The sequence below is a fragment of the Callithrix jacchus genome, chromosome 13 (genome assembly GCF_049354715.1).
Source record: "Callithrix jacchus isolate 240 chromosome 13, calJac240_pri, whole genome shotgun sequence".
In the NCBI taxonomy this organism is placed as follows: Eukaryota; Metazoa; Chordata; class Mammalia; order Primates; family Cebidae; genus Callithrix; species Callithrix jacchus.
The window spans coordinates 11,247,404-11,271,573 of NC_133514.1; the positions used below are offsets into that span (position 1 = coordinate 11,247,404).

Below are 24,170 nucleotides of genomic sequence, written 5' to 3' on the forward strand. Positions count from 1 at the left end.
TCCTTATTACCAAAGCAGTTCCTAGACATCATATCATTCTAGCTGTATGTATTATATATCTAAAAGATAAGGACTCCATAACACACAATCACAGTACCGTTATCACACCTAAAAAAATTAACCACAGTTTCTCGATATCATCAAGTCCAGTTTCCCCTGCTGTCTAACTGTTTACTTTGAGTAGGTGTTTGAATCTAACAAGGTCTGTATATTATAGATTAATAGATAATGTCTTTTAGACTCTCTTAAGCATAGGTTCTCATTCCTTCTCTCTTTTTTCTTTACATTTTATTGTTGAAGACACTTTGGGTTCCTTGTCTTACAGCATTTCCCATATCCTGAATTTTGTTGATTTCATCTTCCCAGTGGGCTTTAATATATTCACTTTGTAAAGAGACCCTACACTAACTCACTTTACCACGTAGATTACCATCCCTGCTGAATCCATGTTTATCCATAATTTCCCTTGTGTGGCTCTTTACCAAAAGGTAAATAGTTTTTGCCATGTAGCTTACAGTGTAATCTGAAAGGTAATAAAATTGTAAACTCTTTCAAAATACTAATATCAAATAGTATTTTGTCAGCCAAGATATGTCAGCCAAGCATGGTAGCTCACACCTGTCGCTGGAGCCCAGAATTTGGAGACCAGCCCGGGCAACATAGTAAGATCCCATTTCTACGAAAAATTTAAAAATTATCTGGGCATGGTGGTGCATGTGCTTATAGTCCCAGCTCCCTGGGGGGGCTGTGGTGGGAGGATTGCTTGAGCCCAGGAGTTTGAGGCTACAGTGAGCTAAGTTTGCACCACTGCTCTCCAGCCTGGTGATAGAGCAAGACTCTGTCTCTTGAAAAAAGGGGTGTGTGTGTGTGTGTGTGTGTGTGTGTGCAGAAACATATAATATGTCAAATACAGACATCTCTGCTATAACACAATTTATGCATTCATAAAAAATACTACATTTTGCAAAGTTCCACATTAAAAGTAACAGAGCTCATGGGAAAAATTGGGTAAGAGTCAAAGTGCTAAAATGTATATCGTTTTGCAACCAGAATACATGTTGCCTATCCCTCCACACACATAGTAATTGTTTCCTCATGAGATAATTCACTCAGACCAGGGGGCTACTTGGAAGTCTTAAAAATGTTCAAAGACGGTCGAATAGACATGCTCCCCATTAAGGGGCCACAATGGAGTGTAATCTGCCACTAGCTGAGGGCTGTCTGGGGAGAGTTGCTGGGTTGCAGGTTGGTAGTCGGCCTGCAGAAAGTTCGTAGGAGTGCCTTCAGGACCACTGCTGGGGGAGCAAGAGGGACGAAGCAAGATTACATAGGGAGAAGATGGGGCCTGCAGTGTAGACTGAAGTTTTCGGCTGACTCCGTAGGGAGCTCTTCCCAGCTGTCCCAGATCTTTGAAAGGGGCAGAGCCTTTGTGCCCCTGCATTGCCCAGTCGCAGGGTCCAACCCTGTAGGGTGAGCCCTTTGGGGGCATAGCTCATGCTTAATTTTCTTAAAATAGACTGGAGGGGTCCTTCCTATGTCGCAGCCACGCTGAGACTTGGGACTTTTTCTTTCTTTCCTGTGGTTATAGTTCTGCTCACACTGTCCTGGCTTCCCTTGCCTAGGATATGTCATGTGTGCACCATGCAACTCCCCGCTTTTGCTGGCGCCATTCCCCTGTTTACCAAGACAGCCACGCTGCTTGGTGTTGTAGAAACAGAGCACCAACCGTGCAAGAGAAGAGCAAGGAGTCACAAGCCTCTTCACTTCCGTACTGGCTTTAGGAAGGTACTGGCGCCATTTATAGACTTAACCCTGATTTTCAGTTATTAGGTTTATCAGTTCCAAGAAATTCACCTAAAATGTAACAGCTCTTTAAATATATTGGCAAGCAAGTGAACAAATGATTAAGAATACTTGTTTAAGATAACAAGGCATTCTGAATTGATGAAAATGTGAAAAATGAAGAAGGATTATAAACCAAAGGCACTAGTGGAGCCGCATACAACCCGGATGCCCTCAGTGAGAAAGGTGGCCGCCTCCCTTTTTACACATCATGGCCTAGTTCTGCGTTCGCCATATAAACTCCCTTGACCTGGTAGTGATGTACCCAGTCCAGAATCTTTTCAGGTAGGTAAACCTTTCATCTTTAATTTGATTTTCATGTAACAAGCCTAAATACTTGTCTAGCTAAAGAGAAAAGAACTACTGTCAGTCCATTATTTATGTTCCTTTAGAGTACGTAGTATTTGTTCCTTACAGGTGCTGTACATATATGTAGGTATGCACACACAAGCAACAGACGTCCACACACTGAGTACTTAAACATTGATCTTTCAACACGGGTTAGTTCAATGTTGTAAAAAGCATTTGTATTCAAGTTCTTCTTTCTTATTTGAGTTTGGGGTTTAAGAACTTTTGTTCTAGAGGAAAAAACAGCTTCAACCCCAGCTTATTGTTCAAACTGTCCCAATGGGATTGCTATAATAAGAACTAATTGTAATTAGTACAGCAAATATTTGTATAAGTGAGTGTTACTCTATTGCTTGAAGCTATCTGAAAGTATTTTTTAATAGTAATTTAAATAAACATTTTCTTGTGCCTTAGGGGTTCTTTGTAATTCAAACTGTTTGTAATTAAGTCATTTGGATAATTTATCACCGAATCATGATTGGATGGAGACTAAGAAACTTGTCTTTCCTAGACTGGTTTTAAAGTATTAAAATAAGGTTCCGATGGGTTAATATGGTAGGCCAATCCTTCCATAGAATAATGCAAGAAGCAGCGTAAACTTAGCCTGAAGTTAGCAGGATTTCCCTAACGGTGCTAAGGGTAGTTTAGAATACCTCTTGATGCTTATCTGTCATTAAATTTTAATCTTATATAATTCCATTGGAATTACTTTGTAACAACCAGAATTTCTGTTTAAAACACAGTCTTGAACTAGCTTAAAACTTTATGGGAGTTTTCTGAAAAGAAGTTTGTTGTTTTTTTCTTGGTAAGATTTAAATGATATGGCTCTTTATGTTTATTAGGGATCAGAGTGCTGGTAGGTTTTTCTGTTTCTTAAGGTTCTGTGAATTCTTATCTGAAGCCTCCTGAGCCTCTAGGAAGTTCACTCAGAGTTTGTATTTCTTCAAACAGCAGGCAGTCTCTGCCAAGGAGCACAAGGCTGAAATGCTTTAGTCTTTGATTTGTCATCTGTTGTTCTTTGACAAGTTTATCTTTTCTGCATCAAAAAGGCTTGTTTTAAGCAAAGTAGTAGCAGTAACACCATCCTGCCTCCAGCCACCTCTGTCCCCTGACTTTAGTCCAGGCTCCCGTAATTCTCATTCTGACTGGAAGTTTTAAGTTTTACCTGGCTGGTTTTGAAGCATTTTGTGAGCCTGAACTCCAAGTAGCTTTTTAACAGATGCTTAAACTTTTTTATGCCTTTCAGTAAACTAGATTTTGTGAGGTTTCTTCTTCTGGAAACAGAAAAGCTGACCTAGGAATGCTACTTCACGTACGTAAATCTGAGCATTGCATGTCAGCACCCTTTGTAAAAGGAAAGTAGATTTTCCAGGAAATTGTGGAGGAGACGCTGGGAATCAGTGCAGTTAGTTTTCTTTTATTTCTAGGTAGCACTGAAACTTGTAAATAGAGTATCAGCTTTAAAATAATGTATCCAATTCTTATTCCCAAATTGTTAAAGTTGTAGATTGGGTTTGTGTGCCTGCTGCCCTTGTGATCCTAAGGGAGGCTTCCTTATAAATCTTCTAAAATGTATGATCTGCTTTATAATCAGCGACATTACTCATTTAGTTAAATCAGTCATTTCGTTCTAGATGAGCCTCCTCGCTCTCATCCCCCTGCCGTGTCCTCCCTGCTGTGGAGATCTGTGCGTTACTATACAGGCGGACGCCTGACTTTCGTAGTATTTTGTTTTTTAATGGACCTCAGGTACTCTACATTGGATTAGTCATGATGCATGACACGTATCATCACTGGTCACAGTTCATTTTAGACTCCTTACAGGGATGCTTACAAAGCTTTACCACTGTTAGGCTCATACCGTGGAGGCGCCTTCTTAAAATTAGTGAATAAAGTCAGCTGCCTTTGAGTTGAAGTTATAAGTGAGCCATAAACAGCCTACTGGTAGTCATTTATGTTTTAAAATTCTAGGATTAGGCTTGAATTGACTCAGTGCCGTTACACAAGGCTATATATAGTCTTAGAATGACTCCCTTCAGGGTAACATCTCATTGTTTCATAGTTCTTCTAAGTAATAGTACTTCAATCATTTTCTTCCTATCTGGTTCCCTCTCCCTTCCAATTCCTTTTCCTCCTTAACTCAGATGTTTTTCTTGCCATCCAGTAGCATGATTGCATGACAGACGATTAAATGAATAAGGTATAATCCCTATTGGCAATCTAGTTAAGAAGTCTGGGACATTCACAGTCCACCGGAGCAAAGGCCTTGAGTGTTGCGCTAGAGGACTGGGACATATGTGATGCCGCGCTGGATTCAGCGTGCTGAGATCAAGGAAGATAACCTTTGCAAGTGTCTCGAAGGACCAATAGCTGGCAGATTCAGAGGCTTTCCCGAGAGGAAAAGAGACCATATCTACAAAGCCTAGGTCCTCTGGGGGAACAGCAAACGTACTGATGGCTAGTCTGTAAGTGCTCCAGACACTTCTCTTTTCTTTGTTATTTTGAAACAAATCCATCCCAGAAATCACTATTTCATCCGCAGGTGTTTTAGTACTCGAGCATTTATCTCTAAAGGTTAAGGGATGCTTTTTAAAATGTATAACTCCAATGCCATTATACTCTAAAAATGGATAGTGATTGCATACTAAGTGTTCGAAGTTCAGTTGTTCATAAATGTCATAAATTTGAATTTTATTTAGATTTTCATTGAATTAAGATTCAATTAAGGGTCACATAAAACAATTGTTTGATATATCTTTTAAATGTCTTTCAATCTATGGAGTCTCCCTCCATATTTCTTTCTGTTCCTGTTTCATTTTTAGAGTGAAATTTGGAATGTATATTTCCCCTTATTAGTAGATTACTCTGAGGAACAGCTTATATGGGAAAGAATAAATATTTATGTCCTTTATTTAGCGATTTTCAAACGAGGAGCTGCTCTGGCACTCTCCAAGGGTGACTGGAAGGTTTTCCTTTTTTGTATTGCTTGTGAATTGAAATGTTTGATGTTTCAGTGCATTGCAGCTGTTATCTTTATTGGTGATCAAATTCTCCATTTCTACCCAATGGGAACCTGGCTCCTGAGTCTTGTCTTTTTTTTTTTTTTTTTTCTGATATAGAGTCTTGCTCTGTCGCCCGGGCTGGAGTACAGTGGTACTGTCTTGGCTCATTGCAGCCTCCACCTCCGGGATTCAAGCGATTCTCCTGCCTCAGTCTCTTGAGTGACTGGGATTACAGGTGTGAGCCACCACGCCCTGCTAATTTTTGTATTTTTAGTAGAGATGGAGGTTTCACCAAGTTGGCTGGGTTGGTCTCAAACTCCCAACCTTAGATAATCTGCCTGCCTCGGCCTCCCAAAGTGCTAGAATTACAGGTGTGAGCCACTGCACCCCGCCTCTGAGTTCTTTAAAAAGAAATTTTTTTTTTATCGAGTATATTTAAGTTGTACAACATGTTATGAGTTACACATATGAAGTAACGTAGTTACCCATTTTTCCCTTCATGGCAAGAGCAGCTATAATCTCATTTAGTGAAACTCCTGACAGAGTACACTCTCATTAACTACAGTCCCCACACCATACCTTAGATCTGAAGTCCAGAGATCTAAGGTATGGCCTGGGGACCTACACACCTGCTACTCTGCATCCTTTGAGCTACAGCTCCCCATTTCCGTCCCCACCCTGCTCCAGTAACCACTGTTTTATCTTACTCTCTACTTCTGTATATTTGTTTTTTGTTTTTTTTTTAAGATTCCATCATATCAGATCATGCCATATGTTTCTTTCCTGTCTGGTTTATTTCACTTAGCATAGAGTCCTCTAGGTCTCCTTTTTAAAGGCTGGATTATATTCTATTGTATACATATACATACACCACAGTGTCTTTATCCATTCATCATGGACAGACACTCAGCATGCTTCCATTTCTTGGCTTTTATGCAAACTGCTGCAGTGAACATGGGAGCGAAGCTGTCTTCAAGGCGATTTGATTCGCTTTGGGTATATTTCCAGAAGAGGGGTTGCTGGGCCGTACGGTAGTTCTAGATTTAATTCCTTTGGGAACCTCCACACTGTTTTCTATGATGGGCATGCCAATCTACATTCCCACCAGCAGTGTACAAGGGTTCCTGTTTCTCCACGCTCTTGCCAACACTTACTATCTCTTCTCTTTTTGATAATAACTCTCCTAGTGGGTGTAGGGTGATATCTCATGGTGGTTCTGATTTGCGTTTCCTTGATGGTTAGTGATGTTGAGCGTCTTTCGGTCATTTGTATGTCATCTTTTGTGAAATGCCTGTCCAGGTCCTTAGCCCACTTTTTAATCAGGTTATATGTTTTCTTGCTATTGAGTTGCCTGAGTTAAGTTTTAGATACCAACTTTATGTCAGATACATGGTCTGCAAGTATTTTTCCTAATTCTTGGGTTTTGCCTAATTCGTGGGTTGCCTTTTCATTTTGCTGACTGTTTCTCTGCTGTGCAGAAGCTTTTTAGTTTGATGTAGTCCTATTTATGTGGTTTTGCTTTTGTAGCCTGAGCTTTTGGTGTGATACCCACAATATCATTGCCAAAAGCAGTGTCAGGGAACTGTTCTCCTGTGTTTTCTTCTGGTAGTTTTATGGTTTCAGGTCCTATGTTTAGATCTTTAATCCATTTTGAGTTGATTTTTGTGTATATTGTAAGATAAGGTCCAATTTCATTCTTTTACATGGGAAACCCAGTTCTTCCAGCACCATTTATTGAAGAGACTATCCTTTCCCCATTATGTCTTCTTCATACTCTTGTCAAATATTAGTTGACTGTTTAGATTTATTTCAGCTCTCTATCCTCTTCCACTGGTCTATGTGTCTGTTTTTTTATGCCAGTACCATACTGTTTTAATTACTGTAGCTTGTAGTATAATTTTAGATCAGGAAGTGTGGTGTCTCCAGCTTTATTTTTCTTTCTGAAAATTGGTTATGTGAGGTCTTTTGTGTTTCCATATGGATTTTAGGATTGTTTTTTCTATTTCTGTTAAGAATGCTATTGAGATTTTGACAGATTACATTGAATCTGTATATTGCTTTGGGTAATATGGACATTTTAATAATATTTTAATTCATGAGCATGGAATATCTTTTCATTTATCTGTGTCCTTTTCTGTTTATCAGTGTTTGATAGTTTTCAGTGTACAGATCTTTTATCTCCTATGTTAAATTTATCCCTAAGTATTTTGATTTTTTTTAATGCTATCATAAATGGGATTTTTTTTTAATTTCTTTTTTGGCTAGGTTTTTTTGTTTGAGAGTTTTCCTTGGTGTGCAAGGCTGGTTTAATGGTGTAGGTTAGTCAAAGTGCATCATACTAACAGAAAGACAAAACCATGTGATCATCTCTGTTAACACAGAAAAAGCATTCAGCATCCTTTCTTGGTAAAAACTCTAAACAGTTTAGTTATAGAAAGAAAATTTCTCAACAAAATAAAGGCCGTCTACAAAAAACCTATCTCTAGTGTCATAATCAATGGGGAGGGAGGGAAGGCGAAAGCATTCCTTCTAAGATGTGGTACAAGACAGGGATGCCCATTCTTTCCATTTCTGTTCAACATAGTACTGGGAGTACTATGAAGAGCAGTCCGATGAGAAAAAGAAATAAAAGATCTCTAAATTGAAAAGGAAAAGTTAAAATGATCTCTGTTTGCAGATGACCTGATCCTACATGTAGAAGACCCCAAAGACTACCAGAAAACTGTGAGAACTGATAAATGAATGCGGTGAAGTTGCGGGATACATGATGAACGTACAGAAATCTGTGGCATTTGTATACACAGATAATGACCTGAGTACTGTTGACATGACCCTAAGTGGTATTTGATAGCTTCCTTCCAATCTAGTGTCAGAGTTTCCAGGCCCTCTGAGTACGTTTGCTGCCCTACGCTTGGAGTCATCCATTTCTCCCTGATTCCTTTTTTGTGGTAAATGATATTTAGAGATACAGTCTAGGCTTTGGGGTTGTTCACTTATCCCTGGATTGGTGTTCATTTGTAGGCCTTGTTACAGGTATACAACTGTGATTTTTTAATCATAAAATGTATCCTGAGTTTATAGTCATATTGCCAATTTAGATTTAGGACCACAAGGACTTAACCCTATTCATCTTTTATCTTTACTTACCCACAGTAAGATTCCTGGAATCAATAGGTTCCAGAAATAAGAACGTTAGAATATCACAGTAGTCATGTGCTTACTTCCCGTTATATACACAATAGTCACAGGATAATGCCAATTACTTGATCATTTAAAAAGAGAGAGAGCGATTCAGAGGGTTTGTTTTGGGGGTGTGGCAGTTCTTTTGGCCTTTACATATTTCCTATCCAGTGTATACAGCTAAATTATTCTGTTGTAAGTCATTTGGAATTTCTTTTTGTGTGGCTGTTGCTAGTTGCAGAATCAAGTTTGTTTCATTTCACTTTTAGAAGTTGCTTTTTTGAATTTTATTTTGTTATATGTCCATTGACTATGTTCCGTATTTTATACATTTGTTCTTGGTTCTGTGGTTGGAACTTTGCACAGACTTTAAGTGGAACCTGACTCCCAAGATCTTTCTTCTTCACAGTGGTCATGTCACTGTCAGACTCTGCAGGGCTCACTGCTTACACACAATCCTTAAAAAATATGGCTAGATTGTAGGCAGCCTTCAAAGTAAACAGAGAAAATACTTCCATACTTGGCACCATTTAGGATATGTTATTTCTTCACTACCCTCCATTCCAAAATGGAAGAGTAACTTCTGTAAACCTAATGTCTAAACAGACATTCTCATTTCAGTCGTGGGATAACTAGGAAAGTGCCCACCTCTCCTCCCAGAGGCACCCTGCAAGCTAGTGTCCACAGTGGCAGGTGTGCCAGGTCCTCCTTTCACTTCCCTGCTATGCTTTTGTCAGTTTTGCAAAAAGCATACCTTAGCAAAAGCCCACCCTGTTGGACAGGCTAGGGTAAAACAGAGATTTAACTGCAAGTTTGACAAGACTTTTATCATTTTATCCAGTTAATGGAGCTGTCTATTTGAATAGCCCTTTCAAAGTAGGTTCAGCAGAGCACTGATTTCATGGGATACCAGCGGGAGTTTACCAAAAAGGGTTTCAAGATCAAATAAATATGGGTCATTCTGAAGTTTAGCAGCCGCCACGTGTCTTGGATGGGGATGTGCACTAGGAATCAAAGGGAGGGATAGCACAGGCTTGTTTCCCAAACTTACTAGACCGTAAATCCAGCCCAGTTTTTCATAAAACAACATGCTGGCATTGGAAAGGTGCTCTATTAGAAAGTAAGGCTGCCTCTCGCATGAACCCTACAGGAGATACATGAGACAGAGAAGTATATTTACCTGGACCACAGCAATACAGTCAGCAAAATCCGACCGTGAAAGAACTTTACAGGACAAATGGTTTGGTCTCATCAGCAACAAATTGCAAAAGCAAGAGAGGAATTTCAACCTGGAATATCAGTATAAATATACTAAATTGATATTCTGGGTTGAATATCCCTAAATCCAAAATGCGAAACTCTTCTGGTCCCAAGCATTTCAAATAAGGAATACTCAACCTGAACGTTCACGAGTTCATTATAAATGAGTCCGTAACTAAGTTAAAGTTTTCCTGCTTCGTCTAGGTTCTTTTCCAGGAGTTATATTCACTCCCTCCCTAACCCGGCTTCAAGAGACCAGGGTTTCTAAAGAGTGTAATCCGTGGATTCTCAGAAGTTAATTGTTGTGTAACAAAGCAGCTCATCCATGCCATTCGTCTGCATTTGGAGGAGTGTCCTGTAGCCTCCCTTGTTCCTTTGCACTGTGAGTCAAACTCTCCCATGTGAACAAGGGTGTCCTGGACCCGAGAGATGGTGGGTGTGCGGGGAAGGCTCGGGTGCAGGCTCGAGTGTGTGTGGAAGTCGCCTGCTCTGCAGCCGGGGCCCCGCAGGCATTCCACAGAGCATCTGATAGCGGATCCATCCAGTGCTACGTGCCCAGGAGCCAGTCGCACAAGGCAGTGAGGGGCAGGGCTCAAAGCAAGGAAAGTGGTGGTTCCTTCTAACCAGAACGGAAGTCCTCATAAAAACGTCTATCCTGGTTGCTGCTGTTTCCCCAGATATGCAAAATCCGAGTGTTTAAAAAAGGTAAAGGCAATTTTGGGGAGACCAAACCATTTTAAGATATATGAAGAACCTCTTCTCTTTCCTTTTCTCATTCTACACCCTGCCTACCTCACTCACTGCTGTCTCCAAGCCCCTCGCACACACAGCCCCCCTCCAGCTAGCTTCGCTCACTGCCAACCATGGTGCTGTCTGCTCTGGAAAGTGGCAGGAAAAGCTGATAAGGCGCTGAGGACAGAATCTCTGCTCTTATCTCACCCTCGCACATGGTGCCGAGAGTGCATCCTTTTCCTGTCCTAGGACGAGAGACATAAACTGGCCATCTCCCGGCAGCAAGGACTTCAAACGGGGCCTGGGCCTGCCTCCACTTTCTAGAGGAGCCAGAAAGGAGAAAGTGGGTCATGGCTTTTTTGAAAGTTGTTTTAGTATCAGGAAAAATTTATGTCGTCTTTTAGATCAGCAAACATAACTTCATAATAAGACACTCATAAAGAAGAAATGAGAAAGCAGCGAGGGTGAGCTGAGGGCACGGCCTGCCAACACACCCAAGGGTTGAAAGTCGCTGGGCGATTTTGTTTGGTTAGAGCTTCACCAGGACATAGGTTTGGCCTGAAAGGATTAGATTTGGCTTTTTTTTGTTGACAGATGAAGCAAGTGGTTTTAAGAGCTTTTGTGATAGTAAGAAATTGACATCCACATGGCCTAGTGCAGGAGGAGAGGAGGGAAACACTGCCTCATTTTTCCTTCTGTCCTTCTCTCTTGCCAGGAAAGCAGAAATAACATTCCTCCCCAGATTTTCCTTCTGTGACGTCATGAAAACAGGAAGAAGGGGGACTTTTCTTTGGGTTGCAGTGTGGGGGAAGGGTTGGCAGAGAAGGTGAAGCTCTGCTTCTCCAGCCATAGTCTGAAGAGAGCAGGGTGGCGACAGGTCTGGACAACATTATCCCGTCCCCTGCTTCCCCTGCTTCCCCTTCCTCATGGTCTCTTCCTGACCTCACCAGGCAGAGCCGGAAGAGTGGGCAGCCTGAGGTCATCACCAGCCATTGTGAGCCTCAGGAGGACCCAGTTTGCAACTTGAGGCTTTGCTGTATTGAGGGGCTCAGTCTTGATTCTTTGTTACCATTTTTGGAAGAAATTGGTTGGTTGGACAATTCTGACAGCCCATTGTTGACTCAAAGGTTAATGACAGTGTTAAGAATTATGTATATTATATAATGAATGTTAAAGACCAAATTTATTTGTTTGTTTGTTTATTTATTTGTTTATTAGCTGGAGTCCTGCTGTGTTGCCCAGGCTTGAGTGCAGTGGTGTGACTTTGGCTCACTGCAATTCCTCCTCCTGGGTTCAAGCAATTCTCCTGTCTCAGCCTCCTAAATAGCTGGGATTACAGGTGTGCACCACCATGCCTGGCTAATTTTTGTATTTTTGGTAGAGACAGGGTTTTGCCATGTTGGCCAGGCTGCTTTTGAACTCCCGACCTCAGGTGATCCACCGGCCTTGGCCTCCCAAAGTGCTGGGATTACAGGTGTGAGTCAGCGCTTGCAGCCAAAGACCAATTTTATCTTTGAAAGCTTTGCCTTCTCCTTTTGCTGAGTGCTATAATAAATGCTTGAATTTCATTGGACCTTAAAAATGTAGCTGTTGATTTTCAAGCTGCATTCCATAGAGTTCTAGGATCCCCAGGGGGCTTAATGAGGTGAGGAGAGGGACTTGAGCTTTGGGTTGCCCCCACCCCACCTGAGCCAAAGCTCCCTGATGTGTGGTACAGCTTGGCCTTCTGTTTAAGAGTGTGTTTGAAGAAAGGCATGGGAAGAAACAATGTTGAAAAAAGTTACTGAAGACCCCTGTTTCCCTGTCTTGGAAATGATTGCGTTTGACTTGGCGTCGATCACACGTTCTGTCAGTTGTGCATCCGATCTTCCACAGCCAGGTCAGTGCCACTGCTATCTTAAATTGAGCACCTGTTTTCTGTCCTTTGGTAGCTGGTATTTTATAGCAGTGCCACTCAAAGTATGTCCATAGACAAGATAAAGACAGAAATTCAGAGTAAGCATTTAGAAGCTTTTGTAGTAATTTGACAATAATTTTTATAAATTAGGACTTGGGCTTTAGATGTCTTTTTAAAATTTCATTTGTCTAGTAACTTTTTTAACTTTATAGAAATTTCACCCTGTAATGGATTGGAAACTCTTAAAGGCAAAATAAAACCCGAACAGACAAAACTCATCCTTTACCCCGAGAGTTGGAGAAGCAGCATGCTGGAGGGCATTGAATTTCTGGTGATTGGGTCGGTTTGGGACTGCAAGTAATGCTTTGTGGCAAGCAAGGCAGGTTTTGCTGCAAGAACAGTTTTGGATTCTGAGCACGCAGGGAGACAGCCTTTCTTGTACTCTTTCACTTAAGCTTCTGTATCTTTTTTGTTCATAAAATAAAAATTATTATATCTTGGCCGGGCGCGGTGGCTCAAGCCTATAATCCCAGCACTTTGGGAGGCTGAGGCGGGTGGATCATGAGGTCAAGAGATTGAGACCATCTTGGTCAACATGGTGAAACCCTGTCTCTACTGAAAATACAAAAAATTAGCTGGGCATGGTGGCGCGTGCCTGTAATCCCAGCTACTCGGGAGGCTGAGGCAGGAGAATTGCCTGAACCCAGGAGGCGGAGGTTGCGGTGAGCCGAGATCGCGCCATTGCACTCCAGCCTGGGTAACAAGAGCGAAACTCTGTCTCAATTAAAAAAAAAATTATTATATCTTGTGTAAAACTAAGAGAAGAGGTTATTCTAGAATTACATATTTAATAGCAGTAATGATTTTTATTTTTTATGCGTTCCTTGGAACAACAGTCTCAGTGTAACGGGTCAGGGTTTCTCTGGAGTAAATCGCCTTTGTAGTTGGTTTGTTGTTGCTTAGTTTTTGTCTATGCTAAAAATAAGTTGTCCACTATATTCTCTTTTTATAGTGATAAGAACACTATCTGTTGTATTATTTTATATCATTTACTTTTTTTTTTGAGACAGAGTCATTCCGTCACCAGGTGTGAGGCTGGAGTGCAGTGGCACAGTCTCAGCTCACTGCAACCTCTGCCCCCTGGGTTCAAGCAATTCTCCTGCTTCAGCCTCCTGAGTAGGGACGACAGGTGCACGCCACCATGCCCAGCTAATTTTTGTATTTTTAGTAGAGATGGGTTTCACCATGTTGGCCAGGATGGTGTCGATCTTTTGGCCTCGTGATCTGCCTGCCTCGGCCTCCCAAAGTGCTGGGATTACAGGCTTGAGCCACCACGCCTGGCCATCATTTACTTTTTTAACATGATTAAGTTCAGAATTTTGTTTATTCTTACTAATTTCAGTATGTTTTAAACATATAATGACTTTGCCTTGCCAAATTTACTCACAAAAATATTTCTCAAGTATTTTTATTTGCTACATTGATTTCTGGTAAAAGAAAGAGTATGTGAAAATATTAGCCTTATGTAGTTTACAAGAATTGAAAGAGAAGGCTTTTTTTGTTAGTTAGCTATATTCACCTAATTTACTTTTCTTTTATAAACAATGGTGGTTACTTAATTATTCCGTATAATCATGCATACCCTATTCCTAGTTTCAAAATAAAGATTTTATTCTATAAAAATATCTTACTCTTTTTAGAATAGAAGATTTTAGATTTTCTAGAACCTTCAATAACTGCTGTGCTTTCTATAGTAAAGTAAGGAGCCTGCATTTGAGTTGTCATGGTTCTTAAGCAATTTTCACCTCTCATGTGGAGTAAAGATGGAAGAGACAGAACCCTCTGGAAGCTTCTGCTCTGTTCTGTGAGAGGCCAGTGCTGGCTGTCAGCTGTTTATCAAAGCTGTTTGTCCGCCTCCGGAGAGCAGGGGAGAGGACCAGTTGACCTAGAATTATAAAATGCAGTCAATTTGGATTATTTTTAGACATCATTCTCAGAAGTCGGGGCCTGTGTCACATTGATCGTCTCCAGCTCTGGAGGAGCCTCATTTATCTTCATGGCCAGTATGTCGAGAAAGGTTGTCACATGAGTCACTGCGAGTCTCGAAGCCTGAGGACCTTTCAGGGAGGCAAGAAGCCTGCTCCTCTGTCTCTCTCCCTCTTTTTCCGCAGAGGCTGGATGACTCTTGTCAGTGATCCTGATGTTGGTTACCTGAGGAGCTGTTGCCACAGAGAACCATCCTTTTAAAACATGTTTATGTTGGCTTTTCCTAGTAAGTGGCAATTGGAATAGCTGATTAGGCATATGGGGAAAAACAAAGAGAAAAAGACATAAAACTAACAGCTCTGTTAGCATTGGGCTTCACGTGAGGAATTTGGCATTCCCAGTGTCTCTCTACTAAAGTCCGGTGAAGGGCACGCTGTTCTGTCCCTTCTAGTTCGCATTATCTTCTCCGATGTCGGGTGTGGCTGAGTTTGTGAATTCCAGGTGGAGTTCCGATGCCTGATAGTTAGAAAGTCTCTCTGCATACATACTGGTTTGCTGAGGGTTCTCTTTCTTGTCAGATCACTTTTTCACCAAACTTTTTGTCTGCTGTCTTTTGCTGCGGAAAAGCAGGCAGCAGTTAGCAGCCTCTCTGCGGTTTGCTGACACGGTGCAGGAAGGTAGGGATTCTGTCGCTGGCAGGAGATGGAGCTTGAGGACTTTGTCAAAGCACAGTGTCCTCTAGCTCCAAACGTGCATATAAAGGTGTATTGTGTGTGTGCCCTTAAAAAGCACCTACCACTTCCAAAAGTCAGCAGTACTGTATTCACAATTGCAGAGCAGATTTTGTAATAAATTTATTCAGTGATTATTTACTTAGCACCTATTGTGTATACATTTTTAATGAGAGAGAAAACACATTTTCACAAGATTTTTTACAGGAAATTCAAGACTTTAAGGACACTGGTATTTGAAGTTCATATAATGTTTACATGTCATAAAATAACCTTTTGTTTCCTTCTAACCATTTAGAAATGATTTTTAAAAAATCATTAAAAACTAGGCCCACGGCCAAAGTTCACCAATCTCTGTTCTAGAGAGAACCCTCTGGAACCTCTCCAGTCTGGGCTTCTAATACATGCTACAGGTTCTTATACTTGTTTGCACATGTGCACACACACACACGGTTTCTGTATTTTCCAGTTGAGTTGGTGCACAGTTCTCATTCTGTTATTATATCTTTGCTGTTTTAACCCCACTTCAAGTCACAGCTGTCTTCAGTCAGTGGGATTTTATGTTTGCTTTGACTCTTGTGATACTTGATAATGCTAAAACCAATCGCATCTCCCAGGCAAATTCCCTGAGGCTGTTCATTACCTAGACTCTGTGTGTTTAGCCTAATTCCAGATGTGAGTGATGGATGTCTTGGAAAATGTATGAGATTTCACACTTGAAAAGCTTTTCGTGAGTGTAAAAATAGCTGTTCATCAGGAGAACACTGAACGTTTTCAGTTTTGTGGAAACCACAAAGGAAAAGCATGAAACCACAGAAGTGCCATAGAGAGAAGAGCAGGGCCGCCCGGCATAGTGGCTCCGTGCAGGCTTTCCGACCAACTGCTGGGAATCGCTGCCTAGCTCAGCCTTCAGTGGCAAACCCATTTTGATGACTCCCTAGAATCAGCTTGCCCAGGTTGTGTTTTCAGCTAGGTTATAATGTAGGTGCACCTTCACAGCTTGCCTACCGGAGGCTGCTAGTGGAACTTCCATCCCATGCTATTCTTCTCCCAGTGAGCAGCTACCTTTGTATCTGATAGGCCCGAGAACTCCCTTCTCTTCAGCAAGAACCGTTCAGCCCCTGCTAGCATTGCTTGTGTTCAACTAATTGCACAGATACCACGTGGTACCTTGCTTTTTTCCAATTGACGTATCCCCTCGAAGGCGACTGTGGTAACATGTGGAATGATAGGCAAGAAGGAGAAATGGATGGATCACTAGACTGAGTTCCTATTTATTGCTAAGGGCCAGGAAGTGGCTGACAGCAGACAGCACTCAGATGTACCTTGCAGTACATCTTAGAGAAGCAGTTTGCATCAAGAGAAAGGTAAGATAGTACCTCCTGAGAAGGGGGTGGTTTCATGTGGTTGGTAAGAATCTCCAGTCAAAATGCTGATTCTCTTCTTACCCTCCACTGCCCCTTCTGCACGTTAGAGCTGCCTGATGGGCATGTGAGTTCATGCTGACAAACACAAAGCATCTGCGGCCAGTGGGTGGAGGTGGGAGGTCTTCACAGCTTTGGTCCAGCCGGGTTTGGTGTCTTTGTGCTTTTTTTGGAGCACTTACCATACATCGTTCCTCATTAGGGAGGTTGTGGATTGTGTGAATACAAATGAAATAGAAATGGCCCCTGTCCTCAAGAAACTTGTTTCCTTGGGAAGATGTGTAAAGCAAATTATACGAATATAGAAAATAGAAGCCACAAATTGCTCTTATGGGTAATGAACAAGAAAGGATGCTCACATGGGGTCGGACTTATGGAAGGAAGCAGTCTTGCACTTGATCTTCAAGAAAGGGATGCAAGTGACCGTGGACGGGGATGTGGAGGAGCACTGTAGGCCAGCATAGCGAGGGAGTGACTGGGTCCGTTCATCCTGCCCCTTCGGTTGGAGTTTAAAGTACACACACAGCTGACAGTGGGTCTTCACGATCCCTATGTCTTGACGAGTCACACACAGTCACTTCATACCTGAAGGGATACATGGAGGCATAATTTGTGTTTGTCAGAACTGCCCTACTGGAAAGTTTGGGAAAGGTGCAGAATGTTCTGTCAAACTACTCACTTGCCAAGCTTTCTTAACTTTTCACAGACTAACCCAGCACAGGCTGATGACAGACAGGCTGTGGTGGCAGTGAGCATTTGTTCATCATGGGCCGTAGCCAGCAGGGCTCACAACCCCAGTTGCTAAATCCATTACCGTTGAGCTCTGCATGTCTACTTTGATAACAGAGTTCATTGAAGGGTTACTGTTACAGCATGACCTCCATGTCTTGACGTAGAACTCAGAAAGCTTCCAGCATCTTGTCCGTTAAGATCAGTAGTGATGCCTGGCGCGGTGGTCATGCCTGTAATCCCAGCAGTTTGGGAGGCTGAGGTGGGTGGATCATCTGAGGTCAGGATTTCCAGACCAGCCTGACCAACATGGAGAAATCCCATCTCTACTAAAAATACAAAATTAGCCGGGCGTGGTGGTACAATCCCAGCTACTTGGGAGGCTGAGGCAGGAGAATCACTTGGAGGTTGAAATGAGCCAAGATCATGCCATTGTATTCCAGCCTGGGCAACAAGAGTGAAACTCCATCTCAAAAAGAAAAAAAAAAAAAAAGATCAGTGGTGATGTATGAGCAAGGCTGGCGAGGTGAAAGGCTGGCCTCTGAAGCCCATTCCCGGACTGCCATGTGGATCATCACTAGGGGATTTTATGGTAAAGTCCATCTGCACCAGGGACCTCACTAAGCTCTCTGTGCAAACTGTTTCATGTCCTTACCCCAAAAGATTCTTCTGAGAAGAGCAGAGAACGCTCTGTATTTGGGCATTTTGCTGGTAATCCATTTCAGTATATACGTTTGAATGACACAAGAGCAAGTCCTCCGTGAGCGCAGAGGAGCTGGCGCAGATACTCGTGGAGCTACAGAGTCTCCAGATGGAGGATCCTAGATCCGAAAAGGAGCAGACAGACTAATTCTGTAGACATCTGAGAAAAGTTGATATGTGCGTGTGGCTTCAGGCATCTTCCAGGGACCAGAGAGGACTGTGGTGATTGTAATTGATACCTGCGGGGCCTCTGCCGGGTCAGCTTGCCTTCGTCCCCACTGTTTGTTTTTTCCTCAAAGATAATTCAGAACTGCCAGAGATGGCCTTAAGATTCTCCAGCTCTAACCATGGTACATGGTGTTTGCCCATGAAGCGCCTAAGTCTACCTGTTGCTGAGGAGGAAGCTGAGGCAGAGAACCAGAGCTGCCACTTTTCCGTATCGAAAGTGTCCTGGTGGAGGCTGTCCAGCCACGGCCCAAGAGGGCTTCTTGCCTGGGTGGAAGGCCTGGACTTGGGTTTTACTCTCTGCTTTCAGACAGTCACACTTTTTCAAGTGAATGTACATGCTAGTTTGATAAATTACAAAACTCTTAATTCTGGCTTCAGGCTTTTTTTATTTATATGAATTGCAAACCAAGTTGATGTAGTGTTTTTCTCCTCTGAATGTACTATTTCTGTGGATATTCTGTCTGCATCAGTCAGCTTAGGTGAGTGTGGACCTTTCTCTCTGTATTATGCGGTCAGTTAATACATAGTTTAGTTTTGGGGTGGCTTCTGAAGAGAGAGGAAGATAACAAGGCAGTCCCATGATATGGGAGCTAGGAGTCGGGTCCTGTGGTAGAGGGAGCAAGGGCTTTGCAGCCAGCAGCCTTGGGGCCGTCTCTCTCCTGCCATGTCCCAGCTGTGAGACCTGCTGTGGATTAAGTGCCAGGAGTCTCACTCTCTGCCTGTCATGTGGAGGGGACACCTCTCCTCAGGATGCTGCAAGAGTCGGCTGAGATGCCGCATGTCAGGTGCCTGACACGCTGGTGATAGCTGCCTTCCTCAGGACCCTCAGGCCTGGTCACTTTGGGTGAAGCTTCCTTACGTGATTGAGCAGGGTGCCCATGGGCCTGGCTTTAAACTCTTAGGGCTCTGTGAACTGGGGAACAGGTGCTCCGGAGTCATCTCTGTTCAAAGCCACAAGATACTTATTGATTGGGTAGAAATTAAGGCCACTTACCATTTGGGAGTCAGCCATCAAATGCTTTGTACGATGCACTCATTAACACTGCAGGAAGGAAGAGGACCATCAGGCTTACTGTGAACAGACCAGGCCAGCTCTGCGTATTTTATTACATTGGTGCAAAAGTACTGGCAGTTTTTTCCATTAGTTGACAGCAGGCACTGGAGTTTCAAAAGGAGAGAGACGTTTCCTGAATCCCTAAGCTTAAACCACATTTGGAAAGATGATGAGTTAACCATATTTCTTGGTAGTATTTTATTTGCAACCAGAAGTTTTCAAGTTACTCGTAAATTTGTTTCATTAGGTTTTGGAGCTCCATTAGCAAACAAAGGCATTCTCAACATTGGTGAAGCAGTGAGAGTCACGTTTAAATATCAGAATTTATTTCCTGAGGTTGTACTCTATGTTTAATGGAGATGTGGGAAAATGCAAGTTACTGTCATTTCAGAATACTTAAAAGTAACTTGTTTTTCTCAATACTTGTTTACGTTGATAGAGACCATGTATAAAAGCATTAGTTTTCTTGAAAAGATATGTTTATTTTTATGTGAAGCCATGGCCAAGAATGCAGAAGCAGGATTAGAATCTCTGCAGTGAAACTGACTTTCTGACTTTGGTGTATGAAAGATGAGTCCTGGCCGTTGCTCCTGCAGGAGTCAGGTCTTCAGTGAATTCTTCCTTTGCGTCCATCATGGTCTTTAAAACAGGCACCTTTCTGAGGTGTGCGAGGGGGGCTACGCCGCATCAGGCAGCTCTCACCAGCTGGTCATTGTGCGACCAGCACTTTGCTGCGAAGGAGCAGGACTCAGCCTGTCTCCATGCCCTGCCAAGCCTGTGCAGTGGCCCGTGCCCATTAAACTCCTTACATCGCAGGAGTTGGTTATAAGCATACTGATTTCTGGGGTTAGAAGGTCCCACTGACTTCAACAAGTGACTCAAAAATGGTCTTGTATTTCCTGGTAATAAAAAATATGGTTAATATCATTAGTTGGTTCCTGTGATTAAAATCAGGAATTCACCCGGTAATAAATAAATGAGGAAGGTAAGGAGTCATAGGGTTCAACTCAGATGTGAGTTCCAGCCTCACAAATACCTTCCAAAAGAGTGGCCCACAGACTGCAGGCTCCTGTAGTGCTGTGAAACTTTCAGTGAGACCTCTGTTGCATAAACGAGCCGGCCACCATCACGTGGCCTATCCCAGTGTGGCTGTGAGGGTGCCCCTCCCTGGGAGGCAGGATCTTTCTTGTTCATGAGACTGGGGTTGGCTAGCACCGGGAGAGCCTTGATAAGATCTTTTTCAATATTTGAAGAACAGAAAGATCTCCTGGGGCAGATATTTTTATTTTTCTCAAAATGACCCGATGGAATTTCAGCAAAAATTGAATAGTAATAGATAAAATATAAACCTCTTTCCAAAACTCAGTTGACTTATTCCACGTTCTGCCTATTTTGAAATTCCAAAACCACATAATTTTTTTGTTAATGTACCCTTTGGTGAAAGCTCTCTGGGACACTTGCTGCTCAAGGCCCAATTGTCCGTTGATACCTGATAATACAGATTCTGCTGGAACGGAAATGGATGTTCTCTTGGATTCCACTGAGCTGGTTTTTGAGGACCACTGTGAATCGGTGCTTTGTAATTCAGTTACCTGCACAAGCAGAACCCTGCCAGTCAAATTGAAGATTAATAGTAGAATCCTGCTTTGGAGATTGCTTCATTCAGAAGCCCTTTCTCACCCTCCCAGCATGAAAGCGTGGAACACCAGACTCCTCTTGTGGGAGTAAATGAGTATGAAGGAAGAAATTGGGTGACTGAAAACCTGGTTAGTGTGGCTATGTAATGACGTGGTTATTTCCGGAGTCTCTGGGCAGAGCTGCTGCAGACACGGACTTGACTCCAAGCATCTTCCATAGTCTTCAAACTGAAGGTGTTTCCCGCCTCACAGGTGCGTCTCCCCTTACTGCAGCCTCAACCCAAATGGTGATTCCAGCATTTCATTCTTGATCCCAGATTCTCCCCTTGGGGATTTCCTCTTGCTTCCCAAGCTTTAGAGCAACATGTACTTTTAGATATATAACTTTTTTTCATGTCTTTTCTTATAGTAGATTATTACCTGACAATGCAGTATATTCATTTAAAATTAAAATATAAGGCTCACCTAATCCCAGCCGTTATGTGTGAGTAACTCCTCACGTTTAAAAACAGCACAGACACAGTCCTGAGTATCTGGTTTTTGTTGGGGAAAGATGGGGCATTTCCCTGCTCCCCACCCCCAGCAGAGGCTGGCCCGTGCCTTTGGAGCAGCTGCCAAAGTGGCCACGCTCTGCCTTTTGGGCAGAAAGCGTGCCCCTGGCAAGCCAGGGTCTAGGGTAGAATGCGGCTTCTGTCCTCATGGACGGTTAACCTATCCAGGTGGCATGTAAGTTTCTAGATCAGCACACAGAGGCCGGCAGAATCCGTAACGAAGCTGACATCCGTGTCTAACAAAATCGCCGAACTCTAGAACGCCGGTGTCTCTGTTTTCATGGGAGACTCTGGGAGCTTAGTCACCACAACACTTGTTTCTAGGGAGATGTTTACTCAGAATTCCGTGGAGGCGGCTTGCCAGATCCCTTCTGACCTTAGCTTCTGCCTGTCATCTCCCACCCGACCTAGTACTCAGCCGGAGTGTGTGGCCGCCTTGCTGCAGGACTGCAGTTCAGGCCAGCCAGAAGGGAGAGGCCAAAGGGAGCCTGGCACTCAGTCTTGTCTCCTAAGTGCTGGGTATGAGTGCCTCCCGGGTGCGGCGAGGAATGAACAGCTGATGCTGACCTGCCTTTTAACTCCTCTCCCCACCGTAGGGCGATGCCAGTTCCTCCACTCCAGACGAGAACAAAAGCACGACAACCAGCGCCTTCACCATCCAGGAGTACTTTGCCCAGCGGATGGCAGCACTGAAGAACAAGCCCCAGGTCCCAGATCCAGGGCCTGACCTTTCGGAGACTCAGGTGGATAGAAAAACGATGAAGAAGAGAAACAAAGAGGCCGCAGGTAAGGATGTGAAGCGTTCCCCGAAGCCTAAGGCCAAGAGGCATACGGAGGAAAATCCCAAGAGGGATGAGGCCGAGGAGCAGGGGGCCAGGAAGAAGAGCGCGGGGGAGCAGCTCAGAGGCCCCTGCTGGGACGCGGGTTCCGACACCTCTGCTCAGGATGCTGGGGACTGTACGCGGCCTCCTGAGGGCCAAGACGTCACCCTGAAGCCCAAAAAGAGGAGAGGGAAGAAAAAGCTGCAGAAGGCGGTGGAGATAGTGGAGGATGCTACGCCAGAGGAAATGCCAGTGCAAAAGAAGAAGAAGAAGAAGAAAGATTGCAAATGAATCTCCCTAGCTGGGGCCTTCCGACCACTCAGCTGTCAGGGCGCTGCCAGGGGAGACACTCTGGCCTGAAGTCAGAGCAGAGTTCACCCCAGAGAGCCTGGGCGCATCTTGTGACATGCCCATGGGCCGCCAAGTCCCTCCCTCTTGCCACATTTCCCTCAAGTTAGGCTCCCAGAAGGACCTTTTTAATGTTCTAAATCATGGCTCTCAGAAACAAATAATTTTTTTAATAAACTCTGAGCCCTTCAGTGAGAGTGTTTCATATTCATATATTCATATGAATACATGCATTCATGTAAGTGCACACGTGTGTGCACATGCGCACTTGTCTGTGTGTGTGTCACTACTTCTGTTTGCTCTTGGTTCTCTTCAATAACCATGAATGGTGCTTTCTTCTGAAAGACTCAGTCTAATTAAAGGATTAAGAGGCAATAGCTTAAATTCAGATTGTTCTTTTTGTTCTGTAGCCAACCAGCATTTTTGCCAAGTAGAAATTGTATGATTACATTCCCAAATCAGAGAGGTGTTGTGGTTTTGATGGGAAACATTGTAACGCCCTCCACTGAGCAGCTGAGCCGACAGTTCTGAGGTCTCTCCCTCCACTGCAAAGCTTCAGCAGTGGACAGGCTCGGGGCCAGTGTCATCTCTCGGATCTCACAGGAGGACTCTTGCCATTCCTCCGCCGAGAATGGGTGGTCTCATATGTTTCCCTTTGGGGATCCCTCAAGAAAAATCACCTGTACTGATTTATCTGTCACATGGTTGTAAGTAGTTACTTATTTGTCATGAGCAGGAGGTACTCAGGAGGCTCAAGAAACCGAGAGGTCAAGGCCATGAAAGTAAAGTCAGTCTCCAGATTGGGGCTGTCTTATGAAAGTCCTTAGAGCAAAAGACACCTTTCAGCCTGCTCCCAGCAGTGGTGTCTAGGCACCATGTTTGTGCCGCCCTCGTCTGCCACGTCCTGGCCGTCCCCCTGTGTGCCAGATGAACTCTGCCTGTGGGTTCACTCAGACCCTTCACACTGTCCCTGGGGCACATGAGAAGGAAACGCTCAGCTGTGGTTCTGGATTCAGCCCCCCATCATCCCAGCCCTGTGTCCGCTGTTCTGCCCTGTGCTCTGCCCTCATCTCCTCCTGCTTTTCCTTTTCATCCACGTAGGCGTTCCTTCTCTCTTTCTCAGACTCCTCTCCTAGGTCCCAGTTTCCCTGCACCCCCTTTCCCCACACCACATGTCCCCAGCCTGCCGTGGAGGCCTTGAGGCTGCCTGGCCCTGCTTCAGGCAAACATGGACGGAGAGCCCGGGAGGTGTGTCGTGCTCCCTTTGATAATAGAGATTGTGGCTGGTGATGGGAACTCACACTCGCCCCCCAATTCGGTGATCTTTTGCCCTTGATTTTAACTCTCAAGGTCACATTAAGTAGGAAGCATGGTCCTGACATTCTTGAAATGTAGAGAAAATAACGTGAAGGACATTTGGCTTTGGTCTCTAAGGATACTGCGCAGTGCTGTCTGTTTAAAAAGACAAACACACACACAGAGAGAGAGAAGATTCTTATGAATATAGAGCCTGAGGACTCATCTCTGAGTTTTCATGTCCCCCAGAGGTTAGAATCCCAGGCTAATAAAGCCTCCGAGGTTTCTGAAGTCACTTTCTCCACAGAGGCACATGCCCAAGTTCTCCCTGCCTGTCCCATCTTGCCTGTAAAGCCAGAGATCCGGAGAGAAGTGGGAATGCATGAAACCTAAGGGGAGCTA

At 43.5% G+C, this 24,170-nt stretch overlaps 1 protein-coding gene across 5 annotated transcripts in view; it reads left to right on the forward strand.

Moving 5' to 3' along the window:
• The window catches only part of PINX1 (PIN2 (TERF1) interacting telomerase inhibitor 1), a 79,238-nt gene extending 56,382 nt beyond the window's left edge, over positions 1 to 22,856 (forward strand). For all 5 annotated transcript variants that reach the window (XM_078347095.1, XM_078347094.1, XM_078347092.1 and 2 more), the window contains one exon: positions 21,900 to 22,856. In XM_078347095.1, the coding sequence (XP_078203221.1) occupies positions 21,900 to 22,415 (516 nt within the window). In that variant the 3' untranslated portion in view covers positions 22,416 to 22,856. The remainder of the gene's footprint in view (positions 1 to 21,899) is intronic.
• Positions 22,857 to 24,170: the final 1,314 nt, after the last annotated feature.